The sequence below is a fragment of the Malaclemys terrapin genome, chromosome 8 (genome assembly GCF_027887155.1).
Source record: "Malaclemys terrapin pileata isolate rMalTer1 chromosome 8, rMalTer1.hap1, whole genome shotgun sequence".
Taxonomy (NCBI): domain Eukaryota; kingdom Metazoa; phylum Chordata; order Testudines; family Emydidae; genus Malaclemys; species Malaclemys terrapin.
Genome location: NC_071512.1, coordinates 105,187,560 through 105,204,693, shown reverse-complemented (window position 1 = coordinate 105,204,693; position 17,134 = coordinate 105,187,560). Strand labels below are relative to the sequence as shown.

At 46.6% G+C, this 17,134-nt stretch overlaps 1 protein-coding gene across 2 annotated transcripts; it reads right to left on the bottom strand.

Moving 5' to 3' along the window:
* Positions 1 to 2,198: 2,198 nt before the first annotated feature.
* DMBX1 (diencephalon/mesencephalon homeobox 1) lies at positions 2,199 to 15,325 on the bottom strand. Of its 2 annotated transcripts, none has more exons than XM_054038502.1 (4): positions 15,172 to 15,325; positions 8,076 to 8,254; positions 4,664 to 5,018; positions 2,199 to 2,599 (listed from the first exon to the last, which is right to left on the bottom strand). In XM_054038502.1, exons 1-4 carry the CDS (start codon positions 15,323 to 15,325, stop codon positions 2,199 to 2,201), a joined length of 1,089 nt encoding a protein of 362 aa, XP_053894477.1. The 2 variants fall into 2 exon arrangements, with proteins under 2 accessions (XP_053894477.1, XP_053894476.1); XM_054038501.1 differs by having other exon boundaries at positions 8,076 to 8,271; positions 15,174 to 15,325.
* Between the last annotated feature and the right edge of the window lie 1,809 nt (positions 15,326 to 17,134).

Sequence of the window (17,134 nt, the reverse complement as noted above, 5' to 3'; positions counted from 1 at the left end):
ACCCTTCCTGGGCAAAATTTAGCCTTGGGTGCTTAAAAATGCTTTTCAGTTGCTCTGCTGTATTAAAACCATCTTCGCACCTGCTCACCATCATCCTTAGGGCAGTAGGAGATAGGGAGGAGAGGAAACAAACAGGTAATTTGGGTGGAAATAAAATGAAAGCTCATATTTGGTGTCAGTGGTTTCGGATGGCAGGCACCCAAGTGCTATAAAAAATAAAGACTGGGATTTTCAAGAAGGCCTCAGGTAGAGGGTGTCAATATGGTTTGGGTTCTTTGCAGATCCCAGACAAAATACCCGTTATAGGGCTGCATCTTGCAGCGCTGGTGACGTGCGTAATCCTGTCAACCACTCAAGCCAAATGAACATTTTCCATCAAAATGTTTGACTGAACTGAAATGTACACAAACTTATTTCCACTTTTGTTGAAAACGGTGTCTTCAGTAACTCATCCCCCCCATGGGGGGGGAGGGGGGCGACAGGGAGTTTTTGTTGACATTTTTCAAAGAGGAGAAGGGAAATCATTTCCCAACCAGGTCTGGTCACCACTGGGAAGTCACCAAGAGAGACTTTTAGCAGAACAGCTTGAGAGAGACAGTTGTAGTCGAGCGGGTTGTATTCTTTTTTCCACATTTAGATAAGTAAGTTGGCCATTATCCTCTGTGCTAGTGTAATCGCATTGGTAATGGGACAGAGCTAGGCAAAACAGAAGTCAATAAAAGCTTTTAGTTCATCAGATACCCATGTTATATGTGTGTGTGTATATCACACACTAATCACATACGGGCCAGATTTTAGCTGGTATAAATTGGCATAGCTCCATTAACAGTATCAGCGAGGATCAGGCTCATGTATAATTTTGATTCAGATCTTCAACATCCCACTGGGTTGCGGGATGTCTGGATCTGGGATTTTGGTTTGGCCTTCTACCGACAGGAATGGCAATTTGCAAAATTGAGATCCGCATCTGGGTTTGGATTTAAGTCATCTCCTAAGCTCAGGAGTGTTCAGATCTGGGTATTGGTTCAGGCCCACCTCTAGCCTGTCTGCATTCATTCTCTACTTAGTCGGTTTCTGAGACAAGCAGGGGAGCCCCCAGGGTTTGTGGTCTGAGGACAGAATTTGGCATGGAGACAGTTTTCCTAAACACAGCTTGAATTAATCACGGTTTTGATGAACCGCCACATAATGCAAATGGTGTATGAACGCAGCAGGAGTTCATACCAACTTTTTATTGTTCTTTGTTGTCCAAGTTAGACCAAAATGCTTTTTTACACATCATTTATAAATAGCAGAGTGTACACTTCAGTGAAGAACAAAGATGCAGCAACCTCAGTAAAAGTCTTGTGAATTTGACAAAATCTAGTGCTTTCATTTTTCCTCGCTCTCTAACCAGCAGAGCCCGGTGGCAAATTCTTTGTCCTCGGACTTCGAAGAAGTGCTTTAAAAAAAAAAAAAAAAGTTCCTACCGACGGGAAGTGCTTTAACAGGAAACAACCCTTTACATCATTCCCTGGCGTTTGCAGGTTGGTTTTAACGGAGAACTGGAGAAGATATGATAATGGCATTCAGAATCTTTTCTCTGAATTCCTCTTGCTAGACTCATTCAGAACTCTGGCCAAAGAAGCACCTCCCGCTCAGAGCTTGTGGGGTTTTTTTGGATTGTAATTTTGATTCTAGCTACTACAAGTATAAATCTGAAAGAAAGGGGGAGGCAGGAAAGATAGCAAAATGCTCCATAATTCTGCATAAGGCAACACAGACAGCAACACACAAATGAAGGATGTTTTCAACAACAGAATCTATATACAGTACTAGGACTAGGTTTTCCAGAGCACAAAACAAAACAAAAATCACAGTCGGCACATTATCACAGTATCAACGAAAGAGGGATCTTTCTGGACATTACAGTTTTAACTCCTCGGTCCTCAGGAGAGTTTTTTTTAAACATCTAAGTACATGCCCTCTTTCCTTCTTTATTAAATACTTCAGTGGAAGTGGGGCCAGTAGCAGTATCTGACGTGAAAATGGAGCTAGTGAAGAAGTAAAGGATTGAAAGTATCCCCCGAAATGGAGCACCTTGATCCAGGTGGAGAGGAGAGCTGTGCATTTTCAAAAGAGCCACACGTTTAGTGCCAGCGGAAGGTGCCTTCTCTTGCGGCTGACGGTAGGGTGGGGGTTCCCCTGCTGCCTTGCGGTCAGTTTGGTAAGGTGTCAAGTCCGAGGGAGGCGGCGTGCTGCTTTGCCCGGAGCCTTAGATTCTCAATACTTGTTGTTTTACTGTTCAGGGTAGGGAGGGAGCTAGACGCCTGCAAGATGGGTGAAGACCAGACCTGCTGGGCGTGGGAGAGCGACTGGTAATACGACTGACAATGGAGAGAGCTGAGGGGTGCCATGTTGACATTCATGCCCAAGTAGGGCATGGCAGTTGGGGTCCCCATTTCAAAGGAGGAGTAATGGACCAAGTTGTTAGTGGCGGCCATGTGCTGGCGAAATTGCTCCTGGAGACGGAAGAGGCTCAGAGGTGAGGAGGAGTAGGAGTGAGTCTGAGACATGCCGCTGCTGGAGGAAGGCGTCACCGTGGCACTGATGGGAGAGTCTGCATTAGAAGACAAGATGTAGGGAGGGGGGTTAGACATATGTGGCCGCTGAATAGAACGGCTGCTGAGGAAGGCAGCTGATTTACAGAGAAGGAGGAAGGAGAGGGGTGCCGGAGACCTTTTATACAGACTAAGTTCTCCGGAGCATGGACGGAGTATGCAAATCACCTTGCACATTTGAGTGCTAATTAACCAGAAGCCAAATTGCAGCCAGGGTGTTGATGAATGAATTATCTGGACCAGCGTTCCTGTAACTGCCTCCCCTGATCCTTTCCAAGCAAGGCTCAGACAAGGCCATGGAAAGCGATAGAGTGGGGCTATTATTGTGAAGACCCAAACAGAACCAGAATGGAGAACTGATCTTTCCATACTGGCTGTTCAGAGGAGATCTTGTTTGCTGAGTCCATGGTGGAGAAACCCAAGCAAGCAAGATTGGGGCCCTATAAAACTCATCCAAACGGCACCACTCCAGATTCGAGCCACCTTTTCTCAAAATACAAGAATGGGAGGGGTGCAGGGTTGGGGGATGTCATTCAAGGAAATTGAAAAGTGACCAATTTAAATCTGACCAAAAAGGAAATACTTTTTCCACAGAAGGCACAAATTGGCCTGGGGAACTCATTGCCACAAGATATATCTGAAGCCGAGAGATAAACAGGAGTCCCAAAAGGACTGAACATTTAAAAGCAATAATAATAAATAATTTGGAAGAGGCACAAACTCTCATGCTTCATGTTATAAGCCAGTCTCTAACTGATGGACACTAGTGTCCCACAGGGAGGCCGAAGACCTCCCTTCCCTGGCATATTGTTCCTGGGTGGAAGCGATTCTAGCCCAGCTCTGTGCTGCTCGCTGACACCTCTCCTTGTTCCTGTGCAGATACGGCTTTAACAGCCATGGACATGCTGCCATGGAGCGTAGGCTTTGGGCCTGGCAGGGAGCGCAGCTCCAGCTCACGGAAGGTAAAGCTCCTTGCTGTCATGAAGATCTGGAGGAATAGCTCAGTGGTTTGAGCATGGGTCTGCTAAACCCAGGGTTTTGAGTTCAATCCTTGAGGGGGCCACTTAGGGATGTGGGGCAAAAATCAATACTTGCTCCTGCTAGTGAAGGCAGGGGGCTGGACTCAATGACCTTTTAGAGTCCCTTCCAGTTCTATGAGATAGATATATCTCCATGTATTAACTTGCCATGGGCAGATTCTTTTATAGCTGGCCACCATCAGAGTCAAGATTAGATGGCCCACTAGTTGGATACAGTCTGACAATTTCTATGTTCCCCGGTAAGGGCCATCCTGTATCCCTGTGGCCTTCCACTTCATTCTTGAGAGGGTTTACACATGAGTAGGACGGATGTATTTGTTCTGTGTTTAGTGAGGAAATGCATTGGCCAGGCCTGAGCAAACCTGCCACTGTCTTCTCTGGAGAGAATAGGCCTGGTTGTCGGTCTTGCAGGTTTTGTGGTATATTCCCAACAAGCTCTTGGAGGGCTAGGATTTGACCTCTTTTGGATCCTTTGCAAGCCATTACAGTCCACCAGGAGAGGAGATTCTGATTCCACACTATGAACTATTTCTGTGCTAAACTTGTTGGTCATGTTTGCCCGACTGGGTCACACGCAACTGGCAACTACCTCATTAAAGTGCCTGGCGGACCTGGCTTGTGAGAGGGAGCCAGGTTTTTTAGCAAGTGTGTGTTCCCCAGAGGGCATTTAGACTCTTATTCAATGGGGAAGTGTGTGCCCAGTATGCCTGTGAATGGCATGCTGTCACTGAGCAGTGTTCTTCGGTGCTCATCTAAGCTAACGGGGGATCTCAGCCCTCTCTGCGCTGGGACCCCATGTTACAACAGGGGACCTCCCTGCATCCCGTCTAGCCATAAAGAAAGGAAGAATGCTCATCACGCACCTGGACCAATTTGCTTCCCTCCCAGGGGATTGTGACCTCCCCCTTCCAGGCTGGGAGAAACCAATGATCTAGGGCATATCATACTGTACTTGCCAATGCTCAGTCTCTGGCTCCCAATCTGGCCTGGAGACCAGGCCTCCACACGCGCATTGACCCTCACCTGCTTTTGGACTGGCTCTCTTGCAGTTCAGAGCCTTGCTCTCAGCGCCGGGACCTTTGTCTGCTTTGGACTCCTCCAAGGGGTTCTTAAAGTCCTCCTCTCTGTCTGTCTGGTCCTCTGCTGCGGACTCGCTGGCCGACTGCTCCGACAAGGTGAGGTTGAGCTCCGTGCTGGCTTCGCTCGGCTGGCTCTGTGGCTTGTCTACGTCAGGGGCGGAAGTCTGGCTTTCCAGCACAAGAGCTTCCGTCTTCCCCTCGCTGTGGCTCCCTTCTGAGTCCTTCTGCTTCTGCAACTGCTCCTTCTGGAGGCTGCGCTGTTTCTTCCGGAATTTGGCTCTTCGGTTCTTAAACCAAACCTTTATACCACAGGGAGACAGGATAAAAACCCCTAGTAATGCAAAAATCAAAAAGTCAAATAGACTGGGATTTTGACGAGAACCCAAGGTATATAGGCACCCAAATTCCACTGCATTTCAATGGAATTTGGGTGCCTAACTCCCTTAGGTGCTTTTAAAATCCCCAGACTTAATGCTGGTTCTTTAAGAAAACACAGCTCTGTCAAGAAAAAAAAAAAAAAATCACAAGTGATGTATTAAACCATCTCAGTCACCAACAGACCTGAGTTAAGTAGGTAGAGAGTACAATGTTCTGCTAGCTTTCTAAAAACAGCCTATATCACATTAATCTGTACCAAAACCATATAGAAACACAGTCAGAATAAGTCATATTATAGAGGACATACATATGCGTTAATTACTGCCAACACTTTAGATTATTTGACTTGAATGCTTAGTTGAATGGACCTAAATAACAACAACCTCTTCTGTAGTGCTTTTCATCTCAGTAGATCTCAGAGCTCTTTATAGTGGAGGTTTATAGCCTTATCCCCATTTTACAGATGGGGAAACTGAGGCACAGAGGGGGGAAGGTCACTTGCCCAAGGTCACTTGACCAGCCAGTGGCAGAGCTGGGAATAGAACCCACATGTCCCGAGTCTCAGTGCTCTGTACACTAGAATACTCTTGAGTCTCTAGACTGTAAGCTGTTTGGGGCATGAAGTATGTGTGTGCGCGTCCGTGCATAGTAACTAGCAGTAATACCGTGATCCCTGAATGTGGACTCTAAGGGTATGTCTACACTACCCGCTGGATTGGCGGGTAGTGATCGATCTATCGGGGATCGATTTATTGCGTCTAGTGTAGATGTGATAAATCGATCCCCGAGCGCTCTCCCGTTGACTACGGTATTCCACCGCCACGAGAGGTACAAGCGGAGTCGACGGGGGAGCAGCAGCAGTCGACTCAGCACCGTGCACATGCTGCGGTAAGTCGACCTAAATATGTCGACTTCAGCTACACTATTCCCGTAGCTGAAGTTGTGTATCTTAGGTCGATCCCCACCCCCCACTGTAGACCAGGGCTCATTGCTACCACAAAACAAGAAGATAAATTTTGCAATTTAACTGATTTCGTTATGTATGTTGTATACAAGCCCTCGACGGGGGAGCAGCAGCAGTCGACTCAGCACCGTGCACATGCTGCGGTAAGTCGACCTAAATATGTCGACTTCAGCTACACTATTCCCGTAGCTGAAGTTGTGTATCTTAGGTCAATCCCCACCCCCCACTGTAGACCAGGGCTCATTGCTACCACAAAACAAGAAGATAAATTTTGCAATTTAACTGATTTCGTTATGTATGTTGTATACAAGCCCTCTCTTGATGAATGCAGCTCTGTTGTGGTATTGTGTTGTTTTGTGACGGTACTGGGAACCAGGTCTTGAGTGGTTCGTACCCTTGCTGGGCCAAATATGTATCATCTGTGTGATGCAATGTCTCACATTAAGATATTTGGGCTAATCCTTTAAAGCTGTACAGCAAGGTAGTATCTGGTATCATAGGACATTTGACTCCAATATGCCAGGTCAGGCGGTGAAGGAAGTTTCCTTGGTGGGAATTGAACCAGTAACCCTTAGGAGCAAAGTCAAAGGTTCTTACTCTTAAGTTACAGGAAAATATCCAATTGCTAATACTAGGTGTGTGTGGGTGTGTCCTTTTCAACATACTATCCCAATGTAACTCAATTTGGGAATAAATTCGGAAGGAGACAACCGGCTCAAGATTGTAATTCGTAGATTCCAAAGCCCAAAGGGACCATTGTGATCATCTAGTCTGATCTCATGTATAGCACAGGCTGCAGAACTTCACCCAAATAATTCCTAGAGCAGATCTTTGAGAAAAACATCCAATCTTAGTGTAAAAATCAATGATAGCGAATCCACCACAACTTTTGGTAAATTGTTCCAATGGTTAATTACTCTTACCATCAAGAATTTACGCCTTATTTAGTCGGACTGTGTCTACCTTCAACTTCCAGCCTTGGATCACGTTATATCTTTTTCTGCTAGATTGAAATCTCATGTCCCCTTCCCATTTTTCTCAGTTAAGGCTGGCCTGCTATGTAGCACCTTAAACCCATACTGAGCAGGCACCCATAATATCAGTAAGTCATGCAGCATATTAGTATTTGTAGGGCTAGGTGAGAAATGATTTTCCCATCCCAGAAGAATTTGAGAGCTCGAAGAATATTTTCACCTCAAATTGGGACAAAAAGTCAATCTCAAATTTTCACGAACAAAAAATAAATTCAGCTTAGGTCAATCAAAATGCGGTTTTCTTTTGACAATTCTGTTTTTGTTTTGATTTTGTCCTTTCTATTTTCCTTTTTTAAAATGCAAGTTTCTCAACAAGAGTAACGTTGATCCAAAACCCAGAACTTTTTAATTTTTTGTTGTTTTGAAAATGTCCCATTTTGACAATTTTTAAGCTTTTTTTTTAAAAATTCAAACTGAGAAACTCCTCAAAAACCAACCACCTCCTCCAAATAATTTCAGTTCTGATGAATTGGCATTTTACACTGCAAAAAGTTTTGTTAAAAAATTCCCAACCAACTCTACTTATTTGTTTCACTGGAGGAGAACAGAAACTGTTGGACCAGATGGTCTGAGACGTTATAAATATTGACATTGTTGGGAGGGAACAGCTGGAATTACTTGTGCTCCTAGGCCTCTGAGGATGCCAGAGAAACAGTCATATAAGTAAATAAATAAATAAGTAGACTTTTGTGGCCATTTCTAAGATTTCCCCCCAAAGAGAGTTGGAATCCCAAATGAAAGCCAGGGCTACCCTCAGACAACACAAACCCTCAAAAATGTGTGTGTGGATTCAGTTTCTGTTGCAGCTCCCTCAGTCTGAAGCAAAGATTTAAGTCCATTTTTTGCTGCAGAGAAAACCCTCCTTCTTTGGTTACTATGAAAGCATTTTGAAAGAACTACAGATCAAGCCAACCCAGTGGGCCCTCTTCGTATATCTCTTAAATAGCCCTATTGGCGCAAGCAAGGTAGAACGCGGATACCTGTACTCTGGCTTCCGGTAGGTTGGTGCACATGGCCAGTCGTTCCCGCATCACCACATCTGGATAGTGAGTCTTCTGGAAAGTCTTCTCCAGGGCTTCCAGTTGTTGGGCGGTGAAGGCTGTGCGGCTTCTCCTCTGTTTGCGATGCTGGGATCCATAACGGGCCTCCAAAATGATGTCTTGAAATGTACAGCCGTTGGAAGACAAGAAAAGTGGCCAATTTAATTATTGGAATGTGCATGTTGACATCTGAAATAAGGCCCCTGGCACCTGCACCAAACAAGGAGGTGGGGATTGTGGCCTAAAGGTGGAGCAGTTCTCCCAGTGGCCCTGATCTTGTTCTCATTGAAGTCCAACTAGCTTCAATTCTGCAGTCAGGCTCTGTGTCAATTAATGGGGTGAGGACGTGTAACTCATAAAACAGCTGCCTCTGGTTTGGTTTTGGTTTGGGGTTTTTTTGGGGTCCAACTCTTAGAAGGCACATTGCTGTCAGGATTAGAGGTCACTTTGGCTCACGTTGTGTCTCTCATATAGCTTATCACAGTCCTCAAAACACTAAGTTGGAGAGACAGACTTTAAGGTCATGGGCCCTGATTCAGAAAAACACGTATACATATGCTTAAGTCCCATTGATTTCAATGCACAGGCTTAAGTGCTTTTCTAAATAGGAATGCTTTAGTGAAAGTAGGCCTATACATTCCCGTCCTCTCAACTCTCCCCACATCAACCCATGTTCTTTGGCAGGGTAACAAGTCTTGTGGCTAGAGGGGACGCGGTAGATGTGGTATATCTTGACTTTAGTAAGTCTTTTGATACTGTCTCATGTGACCTTCTCATAAACAAACTAGGGAAATGCAAGCCAGATGGAATTACTATAAGGTGGGTGCAGAACTGGTTGGAAAACTGTTCCCAGAGAGTGTGAACCACTAATAACTACTCAAGCAGGAAGGGCATATCGAGTGGGGTCCCACAGGGATCAGTTCTGGGTTCTATTCTGTTCAATATCTTCGTCAATGATTTAGATAATGGCACAGAGAGTACACTTATCAAGTTTGTGAACGATACCAAGCTGGGAGGGGTTGCAAGTGCTTTGGAGGATAGGATTAAAATTCAAAATGATCTGGACAAACTGGAGAAATGGTTTAAGCGGGGGGCTGGCAACCTCTGGCACGCGGCTCGCCAGGGTAAGCGCCCTGGCGGGCCGGGCCAGTTTGTTTACCTGCCACGTCCGCAGGTTCGGCCGATTGTGGCTCCCACTGGCTGCGGTTTGCTGCTCCAGGCCAATGGGGGCTGTGGGAAGCGGCACGGGCCAAGGAATGTGCTGGCCGAACCTGCGGACGTGGCAGGTAAACAAACTGGCCTGGCCTGCCAGGGTTCTTACCCTGGCGAGCCGCGTGTCAGAGGTTGCCGACCCCTGGTCTAAGGTAAATAGGATGAAATTTAATAAGGACAAAAATGCAAAGTACTCCAGTTAGGAAGGAACAATCAGTTGCACACATACAAAATGGGAAATGACTGCCTAGGAAGGAGTACGGTGGAAAGGGATCTGGGGGTCATAGTGTAACATTGTTGCAAAAAAAGCAAACATCGTTCTGGGATGTATTAGCAGAAGTGTTGTAAGCAAGACACAAGAAGTAATTTTTCTGCTTTACTCCGCGCTGATTAGGCCTCAACTGGAGTATTGTGTCCAGTTCTGGGTGCCACATTTCAGGAAAGATGGGGACAAATTGGAGAAAGTCCAAAGAAGAGCAACAAAAATAATTAAAGGTCTAGAAAACATGACCTATGAGGGAAGATTGAAAAAATTGGGTTTGTTTAGTCTGGAGAAGAGAAGACAGAGAGGGGACATCATAGTTTTTAAGTACATAAAAGGTTGTTATAAGGAGGAGGGAGAAAACCTTAACCTCTGAGGATAGGACAAGAAGCAGTGGATTTAAATTGCAGAAAGGGTGGTTTATGTTGGACATTAGGAAAAACTTCCTATCTGTCAGGGTGGTTAAGCACTGGAATAAATTGCCCAGGAAGGTTGTAGAATCTCCATCATTGGAGTTTTTTAAGAGCAGGTTAGACAAACACCTTTCAGGGATGGTCTAGATAATTACTTAGTCCTGCCATGAGTGCAGGGGACTGGACTAGATGACCTCACGAGGTCCCTTTCCAGTCCTATGAGTCTACGTCACAGTGGACATACAAAACCAACAGGGTGCTGATGGGGAAGATCTAACCCAGCTAATTGGACTCGATGCAAAAGATGGATCTTAAAGGGATCCCATGCCAACTTAGGTGTGACCCAAATTCGAGATTTTAATGGTTGTTTATAGAAGGCTGACAGTTTGCTAGACAATTTCAAGGACAAAAGGGGCTTAACTTTTATAACCTGGTCTCCTTTTTAGCATCCAAGTCTTAGATGACTATCTAGAGTAACTGGATAGAGAGATAGAGAGAGACAGACCTGGTCCTGAAGGGCTTACTTTTTAAATAGACAAGACACACAAAGAATGGGAGGGGAAACTGAAGTGACTTGCCGAAGTTCAGTGACAGAACCAACTCTCCTGAGTATCAGTCCGGAGCCCTAGTCACTGACCGCCCTTCCTTTCCGGGCACATGAGCTAGTTAGGTGTCTCAAAGCTACAAATTATGTCTTCAGTTTATTTGTGCCCACAAAATTGGGGATGCAAAAAATCAAGTATGGGCTGGAAAAAAATCAGGCCTCCCGATTCTGCCACTAAAAGCTCACAATAAACAAGAGGGGGTTACGAAATCTACTAGGAGCAGACCTGTTTTTAGGGTTGGTTTTTGAAAAGTCAATGACAATAGGCTGTTTTTATTTTAAATTCTGCAGTATTGTGAACCCAAACCCGACACTGCGGTAGCGCATGGGAATCTGAGCTGTAGTGATTCATGGTCTAAGATGAAGAGCAAAAGAAGTAAACAAAGAGCCCGAATGAGAAATGCATTTGATATTTTTTTCCCCTGTTTAAATTCCAGCTTTAAGAGTCTATGGCATCATTTTTAATACAGCTAAGAATGCGATCGTTCCGACAGAGGGAATGGACACACTAGAAAGCAAACCTAATTTTACATGGCCAGACTCAGGCTCTTGTTTTGCGGGCATTGCTATTTATGTGAGCTTTTGTTGCAAGTCCCATGGCATGAATGTAAACAATAAAACAAAGCCGGCTGTCAGGCCAATCCCAGAACCACACAGTTTGGTTCCAAATATGTTAGCTAATGAGCGTGTCAAATCATCTTTGTGCTATTTGAATATTCCAGTTCCAAACTTCCAGCTGTTTCATTCTAGGCCAAATTCCACGATGCTTCCCCACACTATTGCCAAAGTACGAGTGGTTTTGGTGACCCAGGGAATGCTCAGTCAGGCTAAAAGTTTCCAGAAGAATACAAAACAAAGAGACCTCTGCATTCAAGGAAGCAATGAGTTATTAGATACCGGTAATACAGCCACTTTTGTAGGAGAAGGCAGGAAGTCTCCTTTATGACTTCAGAAATAGCTCACAATGCTGCCTGGCTGCTTTCCTAAGGAAAGGAATATTCTTTCAGGACAAGAGATCCCTAAAATATTTTCTAAAGTCCCATGGCATCTAACTTTAATACATCAAGTATCAAAACCAAGGAGAGATCGTGGTTTAACATCTACCAGCTGGAATATTCCCAACATTCCACAGTGGAGGTTAAACCTGCCAGTTTCTCAGAGGTGGTGGCTCAAATATTTAATTTGGCTGCTGACAAGGATCTAGACAACAATTATTTCAATGCTTTAACTATGTTTTCAGGTTCAGTTCAAGAAGGAGATTATGAATTGCAGGTGAGGCTTTGCCGTTACAATCTGAAACCTCTGTTTTCCAATTTAAGGTTGTTTGCTTTTGTGCTGGCTTATTCCGACTGTCCCTGGAAGGCAAGCGTGATCTATAACCATGCACTAAAAGATGTTCAGCGGTAACAAAATGTGGTAAGTAATCACGTTAGGAGCCTGCTTGCTTCAGCGTAAACTGAAGCCAGATCCCCTTTGCTGCTCGCCAGATTGGTGGAAGGTATATTTGGATCAGAAGAGGACAGTTTGACTAATTTACTGAAATTATCCAGATTGGTTCTCTTTGTTAACAAAAGGTTAAGATAAAATAAGTAGCCAGAAACCAACTTGAATCTTTGCTCTCAATAGTAATGAAAGGAGTCTGAAAAGCTTCCCTCAGCCCCCGCTGTTTTCAGCCACCCCTGTGTTTTCCTGGTTGCTTATGGCTAAGGCCAGAAATGTAAAACCACAGCATATGAGCTCAGCTGTTTTCTTGGGATTTCCTGATCAGAAGCCTTCCAAGAGATCCTTATTCTGTGTATTACAGTAGCATCTTGAGGCCCCCAAGTTCACTATGTGCTATATAAACACCTAGTGAAACAGTCCCTGTCTCCAACAGCTTACAAGCTAAATAGACAAAGGGTAAGAGGTGAAACAGGCCCACAAAAGGGAAAGTGACTTGCCCAAGGTCATGGAATTAGGCCGCCTGATTCCCAATCCTTTGCCCTATTCCGGGGTGAAAGTGGGCCGGTACGGTGTGCCGGTAAGAAGCCGGTACCGACTTGTACCCAGCCAACATTAACGTCACTGCCCCTTTTACCCGCTCCACCCCGAGGCCGTCGACGGGGGGACAAAAGGGGCAGCTGCCCCAGGGCCACCGATTTAAAAGGGCCCAGAGCTCCCGACTGCCACTACCATGGCAGTGGCTGGAGCCCCAGGCGGTGTGGATGGGCTGGTTGGGGGAGGCTGACCCCCCAGCCCTGCCCCTTTTGCACGAAGCCCCGCCCCTTCCAGGGGCTCAGAGCCAGGTCCCCGTTCCAGTAAGCATTTAATATTACTTTCACCCCTTGCCCTATCCCAGGGGTACTCAAACTTCCTTGCACCATGACCAGGGCCGGCTCTACTGTTTTTGCCGCCCCAAGCAGCGCGCCGAATTGCCGCCGCGGACGGTGGGGGCAGTCCGTGTGCTGTTAGAGCGGCACGTACATTTCCGCGGCTGCGGCAATTCGGCGGCAGCTTCTGTCTTCAGCCGGAAGACAGAAGCCGCCGAATTACCACCGCGGGCAGCTGAACATAAAAGCTGTGGCCAAATTGCCGCTGCCGGGGAAACGCGCGTGCCGCCCCAACGGCGCACGGACTGCCCCCACCGTCCGCGGCGGCAATTTGGCGCGCTACTTGGGGCGCAAAAAACACACGGACGGCCGCCCCTTGCAGATTGCCGTCCCAAGCACCTGCTTGGAATGCTGGTGCCTGGAGCCGGCCCTGACCACGACCCTCTTTCGAGAACAACAATTGCTACACAACCCCAAGGGGCCCAAAGCCTGAGCCCCCTTGAGCCCCACCGCCCCGGGCTGGGGGGCCAAAATCCGAGCCTTGCCACCCTGGCTGGCAGGGCCAAAGCCTGAGCCCCATCGCTCCAGATGGGCGGGGCCAAAGCCAAAGCCCAGGGGCTTCAGCCCCAGGAGGGGGCCTGAAACTTGAGCCCCACCGCCCCCCAGAGCTGAAGCCTTTGGGCTTTGGCCCCAGGCCCCAGGAAGTCTAACATCAGCCCTGGTGACCCCACTTTGGTGTCCTGACCCACAGTTTCAGAACCCCTGCCCTATTCACTAGACCACAAGACCTCCATGAGATATCTCTCCCTCATTTATACGCTCAAGGACCAGGGAAACACCCAGATGCTTAGCCAAAGCTCTTGAGATTCCTCTTCACCCAATCCCAGTTATCAGTGAGTTCTGACAGTCGGCTGGAGATTGCCTAGTTTTACTTACATCTTAGCAACTAATTTTTCATGCACTGTTGCAACACAGCTCGGGATGCAATTGCCCTTCAGCAAGATCTGCCTTTCCAGGCCGAGCCAGTTAGCTTGTGAACTCTTCAGGGCAGGGCCCCCTAGCTACCGCCACATCAGGGCATTATTATTTCTGTCCATCATTTATATTGCAGTCGCAAGTGAGTGACCTCCAACGAGTCAGAGCCTGCCTTGTGCACACACTACACAGTCCCTGGCTTGCTTGTCTGCTGCCCCTGCTAACTTTGACCCACGCCTCCCGACCGTCGTCCTGACAAGCCAATAAGTGGGGTGTCTTGCACTGCTTAGCGCTCCTTTCAGTATTTCTACAGTGCTGTCAATGGATGCAGCGCTTTACAAAGGCGAGATGGTGACATGGTCCCTTTTCCAAAGCTGTTACACTCTGACGTAGATGTGCCAAACCCCAGGGTGACAGATCGGGCAAGGGATGCTCTGGAGGGATCCAACGTAAGAAGTGCCGATGGGAGAAGGGGGTCTGCAGGAGAGCAAGCCCTCAGTGGGACAAGGGCTTCAAGTGTAGAGAATAAGCAAGTATCTAAGCCAGTGGTTCCCAAACTTGTTCCGCCGCTTGTGTAGAGAGAGCCCCTGGCAGGCTGGGCCGGTTTGTTTACGTGCCCCGTCCACAAGTTCGGCCAATCGCAGCTCCTAGTGGCTACGGTTCGCTGCTCCAGGCCAATGGGAGCTGCTGGAAGGGCGCGGGCCGAGGGATGTATTGACCGCCGCTTCCAGAAGCCCTGGAGCCTGGAGCAGCGAACTGTGGCCAGTGGGAGCTGCGATCGGCTGGACCTGCGGACGTGGAAGGTAAACAAACCGGCCCGGCCTGCCAGGGGCTTTCCCTACACAAGCGGCGGAACAAGTCTGGGAACCACTAGTCTAAGCCTATCAGGGGAAATTCACCCCAGGGCGGAGGGCTGGTACAAGATCAATGCACCACTCCAATCCCACTTCAGCTCTGAAATAGGACATAGATGGGGCACTGGCCCTCTGCCCAGGGTTAATTTCACCCTAAGGACTTAGTGGGTCTTTCGGGGGAGTCTAGTAGTTTGTTTGTATCTATGCACGGGGGTGAGTTGACTACCCAGGTATCTCTGATCCAGCCACGTTTGTCCATAGGGATCTAATGAGTTTGCTATAGAACATTCAGGCCTGTGTAAGATTCCACACAGCGGCAGAGTCTCGCTCAGCGTGAAATTCTATGAGTCTATGAAATCTAGGCCGCGTGTCCGGCTCAATGCAAAAAATCCATAAATTGTTCTTACCAGCCAGTCTCTCTGCCAGCGTGAGGGCGTGCACCGAGGGTCTGTAGTCAGGGGCGTGCTGGGCTTGTTGCGCCGCCTGCTGGTGAAGGTTGTACATGGCACTCAGAGAATTCATGGCGTGAAGAGAGTAACCGTTCACTCCATAGTGCTGCATGGTGGCATACACCTAAAAACAACCAAGCAGAAAAGGCCTGGTTAGAAACTCATAAATTATAATATAAAGGAGTTATTTAGGGGAAGTTCTGTGGCCTGCTACACAGGTGGTCAGACTACACGATCTCTGTGATCCCTGCTGGCCTGTCTGAACGGTCTGATTCGTTAGATCCTTGGAAGCTTTGATGTGACATAAACATAATGCTCATGGGTCTTGATCCAAAGCCCACTGAATGAATGGCAAGACCCTCGAACTGCGGTGAGCTTCGGGGCCTGAGAAAGTGATACCGAGGTTAAAGTCAGCAATGAAAACAGCATGATACCAGCCCTGAGGCCTAGCTGCTGCCTTAGGAAACAGCATGTGAATGTATCCCCCAAAATACTATTAGGAAATAAAAAGAACTTTTCCAAGTGACATTTAAATGAAAGGCAAAAAAAGTGTGTGTGTGTGTGTGTGTGTGTGTGTGTGTGTGTGTGTGTGTGTGTGTGAGAGAGAGAGAGAGAGAGAAAAACTTGTGGTGAAATTGCTGATAATTGAGTGTATCTGGCATTTGGAGTGACTCATTTTCCCCAATACCAAGGACACGGTTTGTAGACTATCCAAGTCCCCCTCCCCTGTTTTTTTCTGCTATTTACTCACTGGGCAACCTCAAAAAAGGTCACTTTACCTTGCTGCGCCTTAGTTTCTCCATCTATAAAATGGGGCTAATACCAGTCTCATGGCGGTGTTGGGAGGCTGAATTAACTCATGTTTGTAAAGGAATTTGAGTTCCTCTAACAGAAGGTGTTAAATGGAGATGAAATAGCAGTCACCAAATGAGGATGGAGAAACTACGATAAGAGAAAGAGGCTGGGACAGTTCTGTTTTGGTTATTTACCAGGTTAAGATAGTGGCTGCCTGAGAGAGAAAACCGTGGAGCTAACATCAGGTGCTGGAGGCCATGCTCAAGTCTCATTGACCTCAGCAGGAGTTTGAGGTCTGTATCTGAAGGCAAAAATTGAGCCCAAACCTTATCTTTGCATAGATCTATTATGTCAAATAAATTAACCACCATTATTCAAAGAACAACAACTTGTTTCTCTAAATTTCACCTTTATCCCTAAGTTTTCATTTTTCCATGTAGAAGATTTATACCACCAAGGAAAGAATCTCAATACACAGGAGCGTGCGAATCTGCAGTCAAAGTCTCATTGACTTCTGGAATGCAAATCTAAACCCAAACATACAAGGACTTCATAAGACATCCATGGAACTTTTGTGCATCTGGAACCAGAAGTTGTATTGCTTTCTATGGGAGTTTGCAACAGGGTAGGATGTTTATGGGATCTCACCTACTGAGCAAACTAGGAGTCTTTCACTCATGACTAGAATCAAAGCTCTATTCAGCTATCTAATTCTTTTGCTGCGTCAATGCAGGGAATGTTCCTTACCACAGAGAGATATTTCCATAGGTCCGAAACATTCTTGAGGCCTTATACAGTGATGGAGTAATTTTGTGGAGTCATGAGACAAACTGAATCAGGACAGACAGGATTAACGACAGGTAGCCTGGAAATATGCCTGTTTTCCACAAAGCTCCAGCCATGTTGTCTCCGTTGAAGGAAAGGCCTTTCTAATATGCTAGATGAGTTACTCCATGGACACCTGATCCAAGACCGGCCATATCCTGTATCTAGCTTCAGCTTGTGTTGTTAGAGCCTTCATATTGAGCCGTTCTAAATTCACTTCAAAGCACTTCTTCAGTCTTATATTTGAAGAAAACTAGCTGGCAACTCAGCATATCTCCCACATCACTCATGCTACAGGGAA

What these genes read in the sequence shown, in the direction of transcription:
- DMBX1 (XM_054038501.1), bottom strand. Translation starts at nt 15,325, where the DNA reads ATGCAGCACTATGGAGTGAACGGTTACTCTCTTCACGCCATGAATTCT. An exon ending in ACGCTGGCAGAGAGACTGGC is followed by an intron (nt 8,272 to 15,173) that starts TGGTAAGAACAA and finishes CTTGTCTTCCAA; the next exon opens with CGGCTGTACATTTCAAGACA. An exon ending in GAGAGCCAGTCCAAAAGCAG is followed by an intron (nt 2,600 to 4,663) that starts GTGAGGGTCAAT and finishes CTTCTAATGCAG; the next exon opens with ACTCTCCCATCAGTGCCACG.